The sequence below is a fragment of the Anopheles coustani genome, chromosome 2 (assembly GCF_943734705.1).
Source record: "Anopheles coustani chromosome 2, idAnoCousDA_361_x.2, whole genome shotgun sequence".
Taxonomy (NCBI): domain Eukaryota; kingdom Metazoa; phylum Arthropoda; class Insecta; order Diptera; family Culicidae; genus Anopheles; species Anopheles coustani.
In genome coordinates this window covers 84,672,213-84,690,080 of record NC_071289.1, presented here as the reverse complement: position 1 = coordinate 84,690,080, position 17,868 = coordinate 84,672,213, and the positions used below count along the sequence as shown (strand labels likewise).

Sequence of the window (17,868 nt, the reverse complement as noted above, 5' to 3'; positions counted from 1 at the left end):
CTCATATTGATTTGTACGTTTTTATTTCGAGTAAGTAAAATGTTTAAATTGCTAATTCATCCAACTTGAGAAATATGGGAAAAAGGAGCACGACGAGAGCTTCTGCAAACAAAAAAACCGAACAAACATTTCAACTACGGTTTGAAAACAGCTGACAACATGAATGTCAACTAGAAAAAAGCATAAAAATCCACAAACACGGTTCGAAACTGGTTGTATAAATATCAAAAAAGTAAAAAACAACCCAATACGGTTGAACCTGCAACTGAAAACACACGTGTCATCAAAGTGCATTCGATGCAATGGTAAAGTCAGGCGGGCGTAAACACAACACACTCGAAAACGGTATCCATTCATTCATCGGTTTGTCGATTTGGTTGTGAAAATAAATGAAACTATACACCGGCCACCACCCTCGACTCGACGCAACCCGAAACATATGTGTTTGCAATTGATAAAATTCACTAACCACATGATGCATGAGAGGGGGAGGGATGGGGTGAATGAATGCACAATTTTGCCCTCCAAAAACCAACCGAACAAGCAACACTGTGTTGTTTCACCGCACGGTCGGATGCGATTGACAACCGTGGAAATGCTAACGCGGGGTGGGAAAATGCACCGAAACAGATCATTGGGTGCATCACACACGGGCTGCTGTGTGAGTGTGTATGTTTTCTGCTCCTCAACCACCCACCCGCGTGTGGGAAAATCATCCACTCATCCGCCACTATATGACAAAAATCCAACAAACACGCGCCACACGAACGAAGGCGGTGGAAAACGCGCAACAGGGTTTTTAGTTAGTTGTGAATGAAAATGAATTAAATGTGATGGTCTGCGATGCACGCGGCGGTCCCACCCCGAATCGGACAGTTTTCTGTTTGCATTTCCTCTTCGGGGCTGATACGCCGCTGGGGCCAGGATGAGCCGTGGATTCTCGTGCATTTTCCAGGCCACATTTAAATGTCGAATATGCACACACAACCCCTCTTCCCCGGTGAAGGATACACAACGGGTGGTAAATACTGGACGAGCACACACGGGTAGGGACATGGCCAAAAATTCCGTGCTTTTCCCCCCAGCACCCCACTTTCCCCCCGGAGGGGAAAGTGCAATCGCCTGCAGTACGCGCCCGACCGATCGCCGGAAAATGTGAATGAACGTGCGAACCTCCGAAACCGAACTCGCAATGAATTGTGTTGACCAACTAACCGAGGGTGCGGGAGGAGGGGTGGGAAGCGGGCGTAAAAAAAGGACCAGCCACACACAGGAAAATCTACATTCTCCATCAAAATGGAATGGAAACTGTAGCATCACACACCACGACGGTATCGCGTACAAAACGGACGCGCGTTCGTCCTTTGACCTGCAGCTCGTTAGTGTGCTCCATTAAAAGATGGGGAGAAAAAAGGTCCCAATTCTACCTGTGCCCGCGTGCCGTGGGATGGAGTTAAATATTTACTATATGTTTAAATTAGAGCACATGCATTTAACCTTGACCATCACAACCGAACAGGTTTGGAATGGAACTTTTTATATTTGTTTTTAATTCGTAACTTCAACGAATGACCGCAGTTTGCAGCCATTTCCTCTTCTACGTGGATATAGTAAACTATTGAAAATATTTTCATTTTCCACAGCTGACGTGTCCTTATTTACAGGGTATGTATTTTCCCTTTTTACATCCGATTTATTTTTTTCTAATGGAAGAAAGCGTTGATTCATGAATGGAAACAATTTAACGAGGAATAAAAAAGTGGAGAAATTCTGCGTGGCTGCAAAGTTGGACTCAGCTGTTGCTGGAAAGCTCGAAGAAAAAAGCCACGAGTGTTTTCAATCTCGTACCAATAAGGCAGCATGAAGGATGATCAAATATTTATGGATCGGTTGATTTCAATATGAATCTTTAAACCGTTCCAAAAGTGCAATCGAACAGTGAAGGGCAAATTACTTTTTTTATCTTTGATGTTTGGAAAAGGTATAAAACAAACCCCGGACGGATTTAAGGAAAATCTCACCATCGGTGGATCGTCTTTAAACCGTTTCCTTCGTCAAACATAAAACACTCATCTTGAGACGCAACGCGACGCTTCAACTTTAACAAGGTTACCACTTCACCATAAGCGATGGGAAACATTGCTCGTTGTACATCTTTAAAGTCGTTTGCCGGCAAATAACTTTTCATTATCCGAACATCATTGCCAACTTTGCCCCCACCCCATCGCTGGAAAAGCTCATCAGACGCGTCTAGGCTGCTCGTAAAGTGATTCGGGGCCGTAGGAAAAACAGCAGCGCGAACAGTGCAAAGACGTGAAAAACATAGCACGTAATTTAATTAACACAACCCCGCTGCATAAAACCCGTGGTGCCTTTCCCTTCCCCTCGAGACAGCCGGGGAAATAAACCGAAGAACCCGTTGGGTGCAACAAAATGGTGGCTTGAGCGAACGCGCGGCGCAGCGAGGTTTAGATCTGCGTTTCGACACAAAAGCCGAAATCGCAACCCGTCCTTCGCATTTTGGCTCGAAATTTTATTCTTCAGACAGAACCCTCAACGCGGGTCCCACCTCTCCTTGCGGGGCAGATGTCGGACAAACCCCCTCGGCAGCCGGCAGCCAGTGCTGCTCGGGAGTCAGTGTACGTTTAAGTGCCTGCTGCATCGCCAGCCAAGTGGGCTGCATTAGGGTGGAGGACCGGAAACGTGGGGAGCGAGAACGCCGGCGGCGAAAAGACGCCCTAAAGCCCTGAATGCCCCCCCCCCCCCCCCTCCATTGGTTCTCCCGGTGAAGGACCCGGGTTTACGACTGCCAAACACGTAAACCCATCATTTCAGTCCGCCGCCGGGAAAGCTTAAGCCGGGCGCAGAACTAAAGGGAAGAAGACTAATGCTGGAGAAACGAGACCATTGCAGACCTGCCTTTCTGAAGACTTCTGGCACCTCCTTTCGGGCACCCATTTGCCCCAGCCTCGCCGATTCGATGCAATGGCTTACGGCGCTGTTCCAAGGGCGACCGAAAATCCACCAAAAAACCATTATTAGCTCAGACGAATGATTGAAAATAGCTGGTTATTTTTAATTTGGCGTGTCAACAAAAAAGTCCTTCGCACGTGGAATTCATTCCTATTGGAATTTGATACATAAAGGTGTTATAGTCAACGCGATATTTTTATCAAATCCTTAATTTAAATCAAGAAGAAGACATTTTATCTTTTCAGAAAAACGATATAAATAACTTTTTACAAAATAAAGCATTTAAACAATATTTTATTCATTCGCTGTCATGTCTGACACCAATTTGCATTTTATTTAATCAAATATACTTTGTTAATGCTTGAAGTAACTATGTATTTTATTTGAAAATTTAAGTTTTTCACGCCTCATACAGACTCTTGCAAAATTTTAAAATCAACTTATCTTGGTGCGTAGTTACGACGCCATAAATGCAGAGGAGGTCGCAAAACAAAAAGCTGCTTACCAACATGAAAAGAGAAAGTTTCCCCCAGGAAGTTGGCATCTCGGAACACGGAACAACAATTCACCCACGCCAAGTTGACTTACCTCTCCTCGCCTCCCTCCCTCCCGAGTATCCAAGCGGTTCGGTGTGGTGGAATTATAAAAAAGTGAAATAATCCAAAACCGGTCCTGGAACCCGCCGGGAACGGAGACCTGGTTTGCAAACTATTTTTATTCGCAGCGATTTAAGGTGAGTAGTGACTAGAGTCTCCCTTTTACAGCTGGTGATGCGTTTTAAGTGACTTTACGAAAGCTTGTATAAACTGGATAATGCTCTGAAAGGACGTTAAAAAATTAACCCCTGGAAGATATATCGAAAAACTAAACAAACTTTAAACACAACTCTGAGGTATGCTCATGCTCATAAAACTGATAAAACCTGTTGCTTTTCAGTTATTATGGATAAAAAAATTGGCTTCCACTTTCTCCACTGAAGAAAACACTGCATTGGTGTGGTCGCCTGATGCAACGAAAATCATTCAGAACCGCTCGTCGCCAGACAATCGTCATCGTACAACCATTAGTACGAACCACACCAAAAACACACGGCTCTCGGCCAATTTTGCATCCTCCCCGTTTGCCATTGAGAGTCCGACCGGACCGGCGCGCGGTCCAAGAACTGGTTTTCCTTTCCTTCGCAAATCAAGCGTTCAGTTTTCCTCTTCCTATAGTCACATCCTCGTTACGTTCCCATTGCTCTTGCAGCATGCAGCTTCCATTGCAGAACACTTTGTCAGAGAGTTTTTTTTTTTATTTCAATATTCATAACATAAATACAGCGAGCGAATGTAGATCAACAGCTGCGGAAAGCAGAACCAGACGGAAGCATAACGCAACGAAAAACATCCAGAGGGTCCTCCGGTTTTTCCCATGGTCCCTCTCGCGCGGGTCGAGACCAAAAGTCTCCGCCGTCCGAATAACACATAAATGTAGGTCATGCAATAATGAGAAAATTTCCCTTTCGTTCGTTCGCTTTCGATGTTGGTACTATGTTTTTTTTCCTGCCCATCCGGCACGAGAATCGAGATAGGATGAAGAGGACGACGCCACCGGTGCTGCGCGGGTGAGTTGTGAACAGTTTGCGGTACTAAAAAAAAAATAATAATACTGCACCAGGACAGAGATAATTCTTTCCATCTGTATTGTCGCTTTTTAGCTGCCGGTTTTTTTCCTCCGCCCGGTCTTTTACACACCAGCGTATAAACCCCTTCGAGGGACAGGTTCTCTGATGCGAGGCATAAAGTGCAAGACTCCCACGGTTCAACCAAGCGAGCGAGCGCCCCAGGAGAACTCGAAACCAGTCGGACGATTATTTTTCACTTCATTTTCCCACCTTCAAAAGCGCGGGCCCGTTTGCTGATTCTTAACCTAACCGGCACAGCGACTTTAGCGGTTCAAGGATAACTGAATGAGCTTTGCGTCGCCTTTGTGACCTCCGCAAAAAAGGGGGGGGGGTGGGGGTGGGGGGAGCAGGTTGGTAAGACGTTATGCTGTCGGGCAGTTCAAGAAAATGCATTCGTACTTGGCGGGTTCGAGAAGAAGTAAAACATTTCTTCGTTTCAAGGCTTTTTTTTCACAGACGTTGGGATCCTTTGGAACCGCGTGGACCGCAAGGATTAATGGTCGTTTCGATGTGGAAAAAAGTGGAACATGGTCCATTCATGGTAACCATTTCGGTGCGGTTTCGAACGAAAAATCGAAACTCCAATGTCGAGGGTCAACCGCGGTTCAAAACCCGAAAGAGAAAAAAACCATGTGCAATAGAGACAGGGAAAGAAGCATGGAAAGCGACCGTCCAACTATACACAACAGCATGTTTCCATAAATATTCAATGAGTTAATGTTGCCGGTCGAAGCCAAAGGCGGCGAACCAGGAGGCGAGTGAAATATTGCGAAAGTCCGCGTGGAAGCCAGGAAGAAAGGTGGAATATGCTTCAGATGGAAGCGGGATGAGGGCAGGGCAACAAAAACAAAAAATATTACCATTCGGGGGACACATGCATGCCCACCCGAAACACCATAACCTACATGGCGTAAGGTAACGTGAAGCAAAATGTATCCTTCAGCGAAAAACGTTAATTTATTGTAATCCATTCAAGAAAAATACCCTAAACTTTCATGGATCGATATTCTATCCTGCACTTAAAATAAAAATAATACTAAACAAAATTAAAATTCTCAGACTGGGAGCCCTTTTTTCACGTCTAGCTTTAAATTGTGGAGCAAAATGGTCTTGAAATTCGTTGCAGAACGATCCCCGTTGATAGTTATTTAATTAGAACTATTTATCGAGACTCGATATTGTTTGAGTACCCGCATTTCCAATTCAAGATAGACTAGGTTAAGCAATTTAATTGAATGCCCGGCTAAACCTCAAACGGTGGTCGCAGTGGTGAGCGTGAGCCAGCCGTTAATTTCGGCTGCCTACCCTTCCAACTTCGAATAACAAATTCGTTAAGTACCATAATTAGATACTCGACGAATGTCTGTTTGATTGCAATATTGTATTAAAAAGCTTTATCCTGTTTTCCTATTAAATCTTTTTGTAGGCATAATTCAACTAAAAAATACTAGTGCATTTTGCCCCACTTTCCCCTACGTACCGGTAATAAGCTGCATTGTGAAATATTGACACACCGCGCGAGATTGGCGCGGGCTCTTCTCGGGAAGGAAGAAAAACAAAACCCACGTTACACGAAAAAAAACAACCAGAAATACCAGCGCCCAAGAAATACGACGACACCGAGAGCGCAACTCGTGGAAAAGAAAACATCCTCGCGTACCAACAAACACGCAAAAACTGTTCGAATATTTATGAGCGATTGTGTATTTTGCTTTCCGTGAGTCGTGTTTTTTTTTTGTGCTATTAACGAGCCTTTTGCTGCATTTTTGTTGAACAACGGTAAAACTGAACATAAAAAAGAATACTTTTACAAATCCCACAAACAACGTTTTGCATAAAACTCTCCCATTTCGACACGCGAAGGTTACTCCGGGAAAGGAAAAAAAACGAACGCATCCGTGCGGTCTTCACAATCGAACCATATTTCACCGTTCTAATGGTATGCAGTTTTGTGCGCTTTTTACTCTCGATCGGGATGTCTTTTTTGTTTGTGGAGCGCAGGAGGAGCTTTCCACCAAAATCACATATTATGATTAACAATTTCGAAACAGTGTTTCAAAAACCAAAAAACAATATCATCTTTAAGAAAAGCGGTTAAGCGGAAGCAACATTCCGGGAATTCGAACGCGTGCTGCGTTCACGTTTTGTCTGCCAAAATTAAACATGATAACGAAAGCAGCAAAGGGAAAAAAATGAGCAGTCATCCTCCACCCCCAAAGCGACGTATCGTAGCGCGCAACCGCAAACGAAAATGCATAATCAAACGAGGGAAATTTACAATTTAAATGCATTCTCTTATTTATTTGTTTTCCGTCCCGCTCCTGCTGGAAGACGGGAAAGATTTGTCGTCGTTCGGGAAAGAGGAAGCGGGTTGGAGCGCTGGTGGAGAAAATAATGTGCCCGAGGAGGACGCTTTCTGCACAGCGGAATGGATTTTGCATGAGGGTAGGGACAAAAGTAATGTCGCGTAGATGCTGTAGAGCAAAATGTAACGTTGCTTTAAATATGTCCATTACTTTACATTAGTTGTAGGAAACAAAACAGTGTAACATTGGATTCCATTTGAAATATAGTTCTGGTTTGAACAGGTACTTGTTTATTACAAAGATGACCTGTACTAAACAAATTCAATATGGTTGAGACAAAATTAGTAACGTTTACATGAGATACATTTTGTCCATCAGAATTTAAGTTAATATAAATAAACAAATAACGTTACGTTAAATGTAAAAGGGAATACTTCGTTCGCCGTTTCCGCTTTTAAATTGTGCTGTTTTCTATTGCCGAAACGAAAAGCCAATCTACTTCCTTTACGAAGACGGAAACTTTTCTTACAACCTTCGTGCGGCCCCGTAAAGGAAACGCGTTTGCAAAATGCAGCAACCGGTGGGACCCTTCTCCTATGACCCGCAATGGCGCAACACGATCATAATCGAGAGTCGTCTCAGCTTGTTCCATGGACCAACCCTCGCTCGTGCCTTCCACCCTCGGCACACAAACGCGGAACAGGTTTTCCTCTCTCTAACGCGCACACACACACACACACGAGGGGGAGTTATTTAGAACGAACGGTACTTTTCCCTTCGAACAGTAGGAGAAATATGCTGCACAAACGGAGAAAGACGAGCATCGCAAGACGTACATACGCCCGTGGACCAACAAAACGGTGCAGCAGGGGCTGCTGCACGTTGCAAACATTTCGACGGTGTATTATGTAGGATGAGAAAACTTTCCCAGGTTTTCTTGTTTTTTTTTTTAACGAAACCACCAATATCTGCAAACCGAACGGAGTTAAAGCGTTCGGCATAACGTTGTCATCCGGGGCAGGAAGGAGTCGTTTGAACCGGATCGCTAAAGACCACGATCGGGTCAGTGTGTCACTGAGTAACGATGGATAAGACCACTGCTTCATCAGAAGATGGGCGAATTTACAAGAACTTTGTTTTAAATAATTAAAAACAGTTCTTAAAAGTAGGAAGAGTAACATAAAAATAGTTAAAATGAGAAGTATGTTAGGCATCTGTAAAGATAACAGATTTTTAAAGACTTTCCTCATTCTCCTGTTCCTTTCGTGTGCCAGTTTTTCCACCTCATTAAAGAAAAAATACATAACTGCCAAACTGAATTTCTTTTGACATGTTCTACAACACCTTTAATCGATGCTGCCCATCATTCGACCTTCTCCTCCCAGCCTTTCCACCCTTTTTGCTCACACTCACCCCGTTCCAACCGATTTGACTATTAATCAAACAACGAAATCCCCTTTTCTCGAGACATGAACGATTCCGATCTGAAGAGATAAACGACCGTTTGTACATGCCGCCACCATGAAGCGGGAGGAAAAAACCAACGGCTTCAACAGGTAGTTCCCTCCGACCGACGTACGGGTAGGAGGGCTCTTGAAAAGATCAGGAAGATCAAGCCGTCCTGGCCTTCGAAACGTGAGAGCACACAGCGCAGGGGAAAACAACAAAACCCACCATTTTGCCCGAACGGCAAGGAGAGTCGGCCTAATGTCGGCAAATGACGTGACTTCTTCAGAAGTCACACGGGATTCGATGGAAAGTGAGTGGTGCGAAAGCTCTCTACAAGTGTCCGGAAAACCAACAAACCGGAGGAAAAAAAAGGAGGGGAGCAAAAGGAGTAGCGCAGAAAAGAAAAGAACAACCCGTACCCCCATACCCAAACAAACCCCCCAAAAACCTTGAACCCCTCAAGGGGGGTTGGCGCGTGTCCTCCGCCCCACCGTCCTCTGGGACGCGTGTGGCGTTAAAGCCTATCCCAATAACGCCGCATCTCCTGGGGCCACATTTCATCGGAACAATCAACCTACCGTTTCCCGCCCGAGAAAGCCTCACCAACAACATCATCAACATCATCATCCGAAAGACATAAAACGTGCTCGTGGGGAGTCAGAAAGGTGGTGTACCATGCGGCCGTATGCTCTGAGGCACAACACGTCAGAAAAAAAACGGGGTCGCTTGGCTTCTCTGCGTGATTCGACTGCGTTCAACAACAACGTCCCGATGCGTACGATGATGTTGTGTGGTGGCTCGTGCCAAACCCAAGGCGGAACAACAAAACACAGAAAAAAAAAGTACAAAGGCACCTCACATAAGAGAAGGTGTTGATGATGGCGCTAGCGGTAGACGCTCGCCGTTCCGGCACTTGTTTCGCCTCCGTTGCGGCAACCTCAAACCAAACTCCGCACGGACAGCTGATGACAAGCAGCACTTAATACCGCGGGAGGAGGGGTGGGGGAAAAGAAGCTCAAAACGATACCAGAAAGATATATAGACCTGCTACTCCTGAAGAGGATTCCGAACTACCGAAAATCTGTTTGCGTCGTGCGGCCATTCCGGGCCGATACTTGATATCTCTTTTATTATGATGCTCGTTCCGCATGCGGGGGTCGTCCTCGATGTGGCGTGTGTATCCTCTCAGTGGTATGTTTTTTTCCTGGTTATGGGGAAGACCGTACGATTCCACAGAATATCTGAAGGCATCTTAACCCGAGGAGTGCACCCAAATTCTCTCTCTCTCTCCTTTGCTCCTTCTTGCGGGGCTTGTGGGAATCAATCTCGCAGTGGAGAACCCATTCAGGGGAGGGCCAAGATATCGTTTTCATATGCTGAATCAATCACGAATGCTGGGGACGATGAGGGGTACGGGGGAGATAAACTGTATTTCCCGCACCTCATAAAAACCAACCTATGGAAAAAGGCATAAGAACCCGAGCGCTCTTTGGAAGGTCAACCCATAAAGATATAGGGGATCAGGCGTGGAATTCAACGGAATCTACCAGCACCATTGGGGCAGGGGGGAACACGTCTCTATGGAGACTCCGGCTCTATTTGGGTCTTCATCATTGCCGGGTATAAGGCCAGAAGATATTCCGTGTCGACCGTGTAAAAGCGAAAAGTGAGAACACGATTAGTATCTCGTGCTCGCTCGGTTGTGTAGGACTGGGTGATTCCCTCCCGGCAGGCTGGATAACGCCATACTGTCTGCCGGAATCGAGGTTCCGTTCCGCCCTGCTGTCTGTACGGCAATCGAATGATGCGGAGACGAATGATACCCAGCAGCGAAACACGACGGCGCGTCGTACGATGGCTCTAGTGGCCGTTCGCCGTGTGTCTTCTTCATACTTGGTAGCCGATGGCGACCGCGGCGGCACGTGCCTTGATGGGGGAAAAAAAGCAAAACGGCGGCGAGAGAGCTAGGGAAAGTGAAAAAGACTAACCGTCGTCGACGTCGTCGATCCCACTTGCTACCGGAGAACGGGTGCTCTAGACATCGTACCTCCATCACACACGGCGTTGGGTTAGGCGTAAACAGTTGTATTAGACCGAACGGAAGTGTGAACGGAATGTGACGCGGGATTCTCCACGGGAACACGGTCTACGGTGGGCAAAGGCTGGGAGATGACACAGAGATTATGCCCTATATCTCCCGGTTCGGGATACAACCGTGTGTAGACACGGCCTAGACGATGCCACAAGAGGATAAACTTGAAAAGATCGAGCTCGAGGTGGTTGTGATAGAATGCAGCATCCAGAAGACTTGCCGGAGATTCCCCCACAGCCAGTGCGGAGTACTAGAGCACGGGAATAGCCCTGACATTGGCATCTAGCAATCCTCCCGGCGGATGGTTTGGGAAAAAACGACTCCACAAACGGACGAGCGGTAGATGTTTTCCCGGTACTTTTTTCTTTCCAACAGAGACAGAGAGCTAGTCCTGGGAAGTTCCTCGTACACGGCGACGAGTTCTGGCCGACATTCCAACACCCGGTTGCACGCTGGAAGGTCGATGTCGACTCCGCAAAGGAGGGTCTACACCGACGGCAAAAGAAATGCTTGACATAAAAATTCGTAGTCAATGGAGTAGTAAAAGTCCACGCTTTCTCGCATTACCATCCGCATCATCGGTGCGCCCGCCCTTCGTTCGCCCGAGGATGTCCAAACTCCACACCCCAGTCTGGACGTAGAGCCGCGCCGACGACGACGACGACGACGACCGAAAGCAGAGGATACTTTTTCATTCTCACTGCACGTCAGGCATCAGCCACAACCAGCTGATCTTTGGACGGTTTTTTCTTAAATGGGACGCAAGCAAAAACTGTTCCACGGAAAAGTCAGAGACAAGCCGGTGGAATCGTCATGCCTCTGCAGAACTTCTCCCGTTCGGTGGCGAGCGTTTGTCATATCGTTTTCGAATCGTCGTCCCAGACCGTGTGAAGCGTTAGAACCTTCTCTGTAGGGAATGTAACAGGAGACTCGGATACACGATGAGGAAGACAGGATACGACTGGTCGTTGCCAGAGGCCATTCTTACTCCCATTGCGGAGGCGAACGTTTCAGAAGAACTAAAGCAAACGTTAGCTCGACCCGGGAAGCAACAAGTGAAACTTTTTCCATCCGTTAGGATCTTGGTCTTCAGGCCTCATAAAAGGGATTTCATCCCGAGATGAGATTTAAATAAAAAGGGAAAAAATCCTTAAACCACGATGCATAGGACCTTTTTTCTTCACCAAGATATTGGCAGTCGAACAGCGAGACTGCAGAGAATATGAAATAAACCGGTGAAAAGATGCCGCAAGCCATTGAAGACGCGCTGCCGACGGGAGAACGACCTCTAATATTCGTTGTTTGTGCCACCATCTTTGAGTTGAGGATTTCCTTTTTTCTTTCCTTTTACTCCAAACGCGCCAGACGTAATCGAACTCCACACGGCACACCTCCTTCCACCGACCGACGGAGGGTTATTTCCCATACAATCATAAACCGTCAAATGACCGTGACCCGTGTCACGTCTTCATTGCCCCGTCGTTAGACCGATGGTCGAAAAAGATGGTTGTATAAAATAAGGCGAGGGAAGTAAAAGTGGGGAAAAAATATACCACGAAGAAGGTAAACCTCGGGACCCGTTTCGGACTCGTCCATATGGAACGGTCAATCGACCGATCAGCTGTTCGGCGTAACTACGGACGACAGACAGCGAGTCTGTCTGTCTGTGGTTCGGTTCTGGCAAGGAAAAAAAACCCGGTGAGACGATCCCAGGGGGGCGATGTGTTTATGCTTTCTACGACCTTCGCATACATAATTGGATCGAATGGATCGACATTTGTGAGACGATATTTTTGATTTGTTTTTTTTTCGATCAAAAACCTATTTACTCGAAGACGTAGACAGCGGACAGAAATGAAGACGAGACAGACTCCTCCCCTATATCGCAGACGTTTGCCAACAGTTTATGAAAGAAAAGCTATGAAGTACAGTTTTTAAAAGCTTCTCATAGATTCCCGGCGGGATAATTCAAACACCAAAATTGGTGTAGAAATAAAACAAAACATTCTTGTGTCTAGCGCCAGTTGATTGCTCCAGTTGAGACCCAACTTTGGATGTGTCTTTTTTCATTTGGATAGAGAGATTTTCTACATTCTGCTACAGACCAAATCGTACGTACGTCTGCTGGAAGGATTTCTTCCGTCCAATCGTTACCGGGCGAGACAGCGGAACGGATGAACGATGTAGTATCCTTCTGAATCTCCAATTCTCGACGCTCTCCGTCTGGCATCAAAGTTCGTCCTGTCGACATTGGGATATATTTTGGAGAGTTTTCCCCCCAAATGCTACCGGGGGTTGATTCGGAGCAGAGCGAACGAAACCAAAAGATCGGAAAGGATCTCGAGTGGGGTGGGGACCAGCAAAAGGGACCCTCCAAAATGATCCCTTTCGTGGAAAAAGGAGACGAGGAGGAGGAGCATTGGGAATGTTTTGTCTGGGAGTTCTTCCGCCGAAATCCGAAATCCGCCGGTTCAGTTCGGAAAGAATGTCATAAACGTAAGCGTAGTAAAAGCGTAGCGTCCACCACTCACGTCCCGTCGTCGGCACGACGCACGTCGTTACCGTCGGCGAAAGCGGCTTCGTGGGTAGGGTTTGTGAGTGCCCCATGGCAAAAAGGACGACGACTTTCCGACACGCCATGGCGTATGGAAGGCAAAGCTGGATCCGCCTTGGAGTTGGAGAGAAATTGGAAGCGCGAGCGCTATGATGTTGCCGCCTCCAATGGCAACGACAATGACGATTACGTTTACGACCCGAAATGACGACGACGACGAAAGGCAGCCTCCTCAAGGAGGGATGATGATGGGAAATCCCTTTTCCCGGTAGCCACAAGTGGAGGAGATGGGGAGGGGGTGGATGGATCCGGTTTTTGCCGGTGCCCAAAGCTGTTGAGCGTTTTTGTCGTACTTTCCGACTTTGATTTCCGAGTTACGGCGAAATGGCGCGGCAAACGTAGCAGGTTTTTATGGGGCTGGTCCCGAGGCGACGGGACTTTCGCTTTCATTGCCGTTTTGGGGAGGATTTTTCCCTTTTTCCCGTTGTTTCTTCTAATTCCGCCATCGAGGAGAAGTTGATGAAGGAAGGTCCTATGCCCTGCCCGGGGGAAAAAAACCCCGCCATATGATCGGCACCGTGCCGGGCCCTTGAGGAAGACATTCCTCAGACGAAACGACAATGTTGAGGCAGATCCGGAGTCCTCAGTCAAGGCCAAGGACTTTTACCGCAAGGAAGAGAACCGAAATCGAAGCCATTAAATCACGCCGTTCATCTCCGGAAATGACCGATGGGTTGGAACGCGGAATCAACCCCGGAAAGAAGGGCCCCGGAGACTTGATTGCGTGAATCGGAAAGGAAACGAACCGCCGCCGACCTTCTCGTTGGGCGACGTAAAATACATTATTTGCATGTTTCGTTCGCAATGAAACACAGCAGACTAATTCACTCTAGCGTACTACAGCAAGTAAAGGCAAATATCTACAACGGGTGATTATTGTACTGATGATTGTCCTTACCCCGCCACCACGTCCGCGTCCGCGACCACGCTTTCCGTCGGCACGGACAGCCTGTCCGTTGGCGTCGTACGACACGATCTATTGGAAGGATGATGGGTTGTTGTGAGAGAGAAAAGCGATGGGGAATGTCCACCGGTCCAGGATGTATGTGATAGCATTACAAAGGATCGGCGTGGGTTCGTTTTTTCGGGTGTGTCATAGATATGGATGAAACATGGACACAACAGAGAGAAAGATAGAGAGAAAAAGAGAAAAAAGAGCAAGTAATGAAATGATGTCAATGAATATGTTCTTGATGTGTTTGACAAAACTCTACTTGTGCAACGATACTAGCACAGCTAACAAGTGAATTCTACTAAGCCAGAATAAAACCATTGTACTAAATCTAAACATTGAATAATTGCACAATAAGAAAAAAAAACCAATGTTAACCAAACAACCGAAAACATTGGTGAATAAGTTTAACTTGAAAAATACGATGATTCTAAATCACACTTTCATTTAGTGAACATTGAATTCGGAATTCCAAAAAAGAAATGTCCATAGTAATGAGAGAACTTTCAAATCGTAATGAAACAAAACTGTACGAAACTTGTCGCCAACAAATTATAATAATACAAATATACAAAGTCGAGAAAACAAACCACATTTACTAGGATAAACGAAAACAGCACTGTCAAAAATAAATAAACGAGAAAGCCTACTTTGATTAATCTTGTTTTGCAAATCGAACTATCTTCTATGCCTACTTAATACTCGGTTATCCGCCCTTTATTCAGCATGGATAATTTGATATCATAAAATCCACCTCAAATGCGAAATAATTTTGTATTTTTAATTCATCTTTACTAGCAGACACCCGTTCTCCGTTCAATCCATCGACATTACGATGTACGGGCAATTGGCGTCGATATAAAATGTCCTATCGAAGAGATCGTTAACATTCCCTACCGATGCCGTTTGCGCTTTACTGATTCGCTCTTAAAAGCTCCTTATCCTTGAGTTCGCTAATCCCCGATTGGACGCAGTCGAAACATAAACTAGACTTTCACTGTTGCCCAATCCACCCCCCAAACCTCACTACAAGGGCCTGCCGCCTTTCTCTGGGTCGCGGGGGCCTCGCGGTACACAACAACGCGGTGTATTCCGGGTCGGAATGATTGGATTCGCAATGTGCGATGGATCGGCCGGCAATGCGATTAATTTATATGCAAAATAAATTTAACTTATCTCCCTCCCGTGTTTATGTGTGTGTGTACGGAACGTGTTAGGGAGGTTTTCTTTGCCAATTTTCTGTTTTTGCTATTCGCCCACCAACGTCCGCGTGTACGTCGTGTGTTTGGTGATGTAGTTTTTCTTTTCCCCTTTGGAATCATTGGAATGAGGGAGGGGAAGAGCAGGAACTAGCACAAGATAAGTATGTAGCTTTTGCATAAAACATGGTCACAATCAACCGAACAAGTATCGTACCCGGGGTCGGTTGAAAAAAAAGGGCACAGGTCGATGGAAAAACCGGGGAAAATATGTTCGCCCGAATCGGAGCTATCCGCCGTTACTTGCTTGAAGATCGAAGTCGGGATCGTCTAGGATATCTTAAACTTAAACTTGTATGTACATTTTAAATTATCTGAAACTAAAACAGCACACTGTTTGAGTATTGTACAAAACTACTTCACGATGTATTCACTCCCGAACGATTTTTGAAAGTAGACGAAAGGCCAAATTGATATGCAAACAACAGTCTACCGCTATATAAATAATAAAATAAAACGAAAATTATCATCTAAAACATCACTTACCGCTCCGTTGGCGCTTCCATTCGTTCCGTTCGTTGCGCCCGCGGCTGCTCCGGCTGCCGCTGCCTTCGATTTGCTGCCCTTTCCTCGACCCCGGCGGGATTCCGGCTTGAGCAGCTGGCCATCCGGACCGTAGAGAATCTGCGCGGGTGAGAAGCCACACAGCCAGCAAGGAAAAGGAGAAAAAAAGAAAACACACAAAAAAAGAGCTTTTAGTTACCATCGAAGTTCAAGGGAGAACACAACACTTGGGCTTTGTTGTTAATCGAAAAATATGGAGTTCCTAACAAGAAAACAGTTGCTTAAAACCCAACGCTTTGCGTAAAATATCGCAGTTAAAAATGTCATCAAATTGTAACTTATAAATTAACAAAATAAGACATTTTTAGAATCAATAAAGAAAACTGTTTCCTGTTTCTCTGTACGCGAACATTTTAAAAATTCGGGTTTGACGCGGCACAGCTTCTACTCAACTACCTTAGTCACTTGGCACAGCTTTGCTATAGAAACAGTGGCGGTGTATCTTGTTGTAGACACCTCGGTCTACTACTAGTAGAGTCTTGCCTCACTAGAGGGCGCTAGCGTGCGCTAGCAGTCAAAACCGTGTGTTGCCCTCTAGCGGTCGCTGGCTAAACTAAGTTGATTTTCAAATTCGTTTTTAAAACGAATTTGCCGCTGATCTAACACGAACCTAGCTCACTCAGTTACACTAATCGATGTTTTAAACAACCACGATATCATAGCACAATCCGCAGCGCAGACATCTACATCGTAATATCCTACAACAAACGATAATTTTATTTCTGTAAAATTTTTCTAGTTTGGAAATTATTGAAAAGCGATGTTTATAGTTTAAGTTATATTTTGGTTACGAAAACAGCGAAAACTGCGAATGCGTTTTGATAACGATGTTTAAGTGATAATATTTAATCAATTTCATATTCCACTTCCTTTGGATTAAATGTTTGAAACGATCAACCAACACATAACGGAAGCTGTAAATGCATCAACTGGCTCAACGCGACAGCTGCACTCGCTCGTGACAGTGTGAGTACGATCAACCAAATAAAGTAAAATATAAAACCTCATCTACAATAGGACGCTATCCTGCGCTCTCCCTCCTCCCATTTTCCCGTTGCTTTCTCCTGGTTCGTTTTCATTCGTGACGGATGATCGTACGTAGCACGCTGCTGCCTCTAGGAGGAGCAGATGTGATCCGTGCGAAGCGGGCGAGCAAACGGAAGAGAACTGAAACATACGCACATAAAAAGAGGAAGAGGAAAAAAAACACTTCAATGCGATCTAGCTGCTTCGGGGACCGGCTTGGTCTGTAGCATGTCAACACCAGCATAAACTTCAACCATCCATCTGGTTGGTTGTTCCTGGGCATAGGAAACCGCATCAGCCAAAGGACATAAAGACAGCGGCGTGCAGGAAATGCCGTTTCCACCATGTTGGTGGCAGGATTTCAATCTGTCAACACTTGGGATGAAGCGGGTGCGGGGGTTTCTAGAACGACTTCTTTTCAAATGTAACGTGGCATGTGAATCATTCCTAAATCCATCTTTTAATGCTTGATATTACATTTAGTTGCGAAAGTTATAACTATATCTTTCACTCGCGTAGCAAATTCTTTATTTTACGAAATTGTCTTTACTATTCTTAAAAATAAGAAAGAAGTCTATCATTTACGCATGACAAAAAAGAAAAAATCAGCGTCTTGCGAAAAACAGACACTCAACAAGAAGGGAAAAAGTACTAATCAATAAAAAGACAGTCCATCCAACATTTTCCTATCTTCGTCGTAGACCGAAACAGAAAAACTCCATACACGATGTCTAGCCGGTGAAGATCTTCATTTTTTTCTTGTCTGTCTTCCACCCCTCCCGAACGGTTTCCATAGTGACCAAGGTCTTGCCGGTTCTTCCTTGGGCAAAAGAAAAGCAAGCGAAGCGGCACAACAACACAACCTTGACATTCGCTACCGGTACCCGGAAAAAGCCAAAAATCATCGGCAAATGGTGGTAAACGTAGACCACCGCGCCACCCTCCTATCCAGTGGTGGTGGTGAGGT

The 17,868-nt window shown here is 45.6% G+C and overlaps 1 protein-coding gene across 1 annotated transcript in view; it reads right to left on the bottom strand.

Annotated features, from left to right (window-relative positions):
* LOC131265198 (methylcytosine dioxygenase TET) overlaps positions 1 to 17,868 on the bottom strand; it is a 176,905-nt gene that overhangs the window by 119,800 nt on the left and 39,237 nt on the right. Inside the window, exons 4-5 of the mRNA XM_058267460.1 lie at positions 15,798 to 15,935; positions 13,999 to 14,076 (exon numbers count right to left, since the gene is read on the bottom strand). Coding sequence (XP_058123443.1) covers positions 13,999 to 14,076; positions 15,798 to 15,935 — 216 coding nt within the window. The remainder of the gene's footprint in view (positions 1 to 13,998; positions 14,077 to 15,797; positions 15,936 to 17,868) is intronic.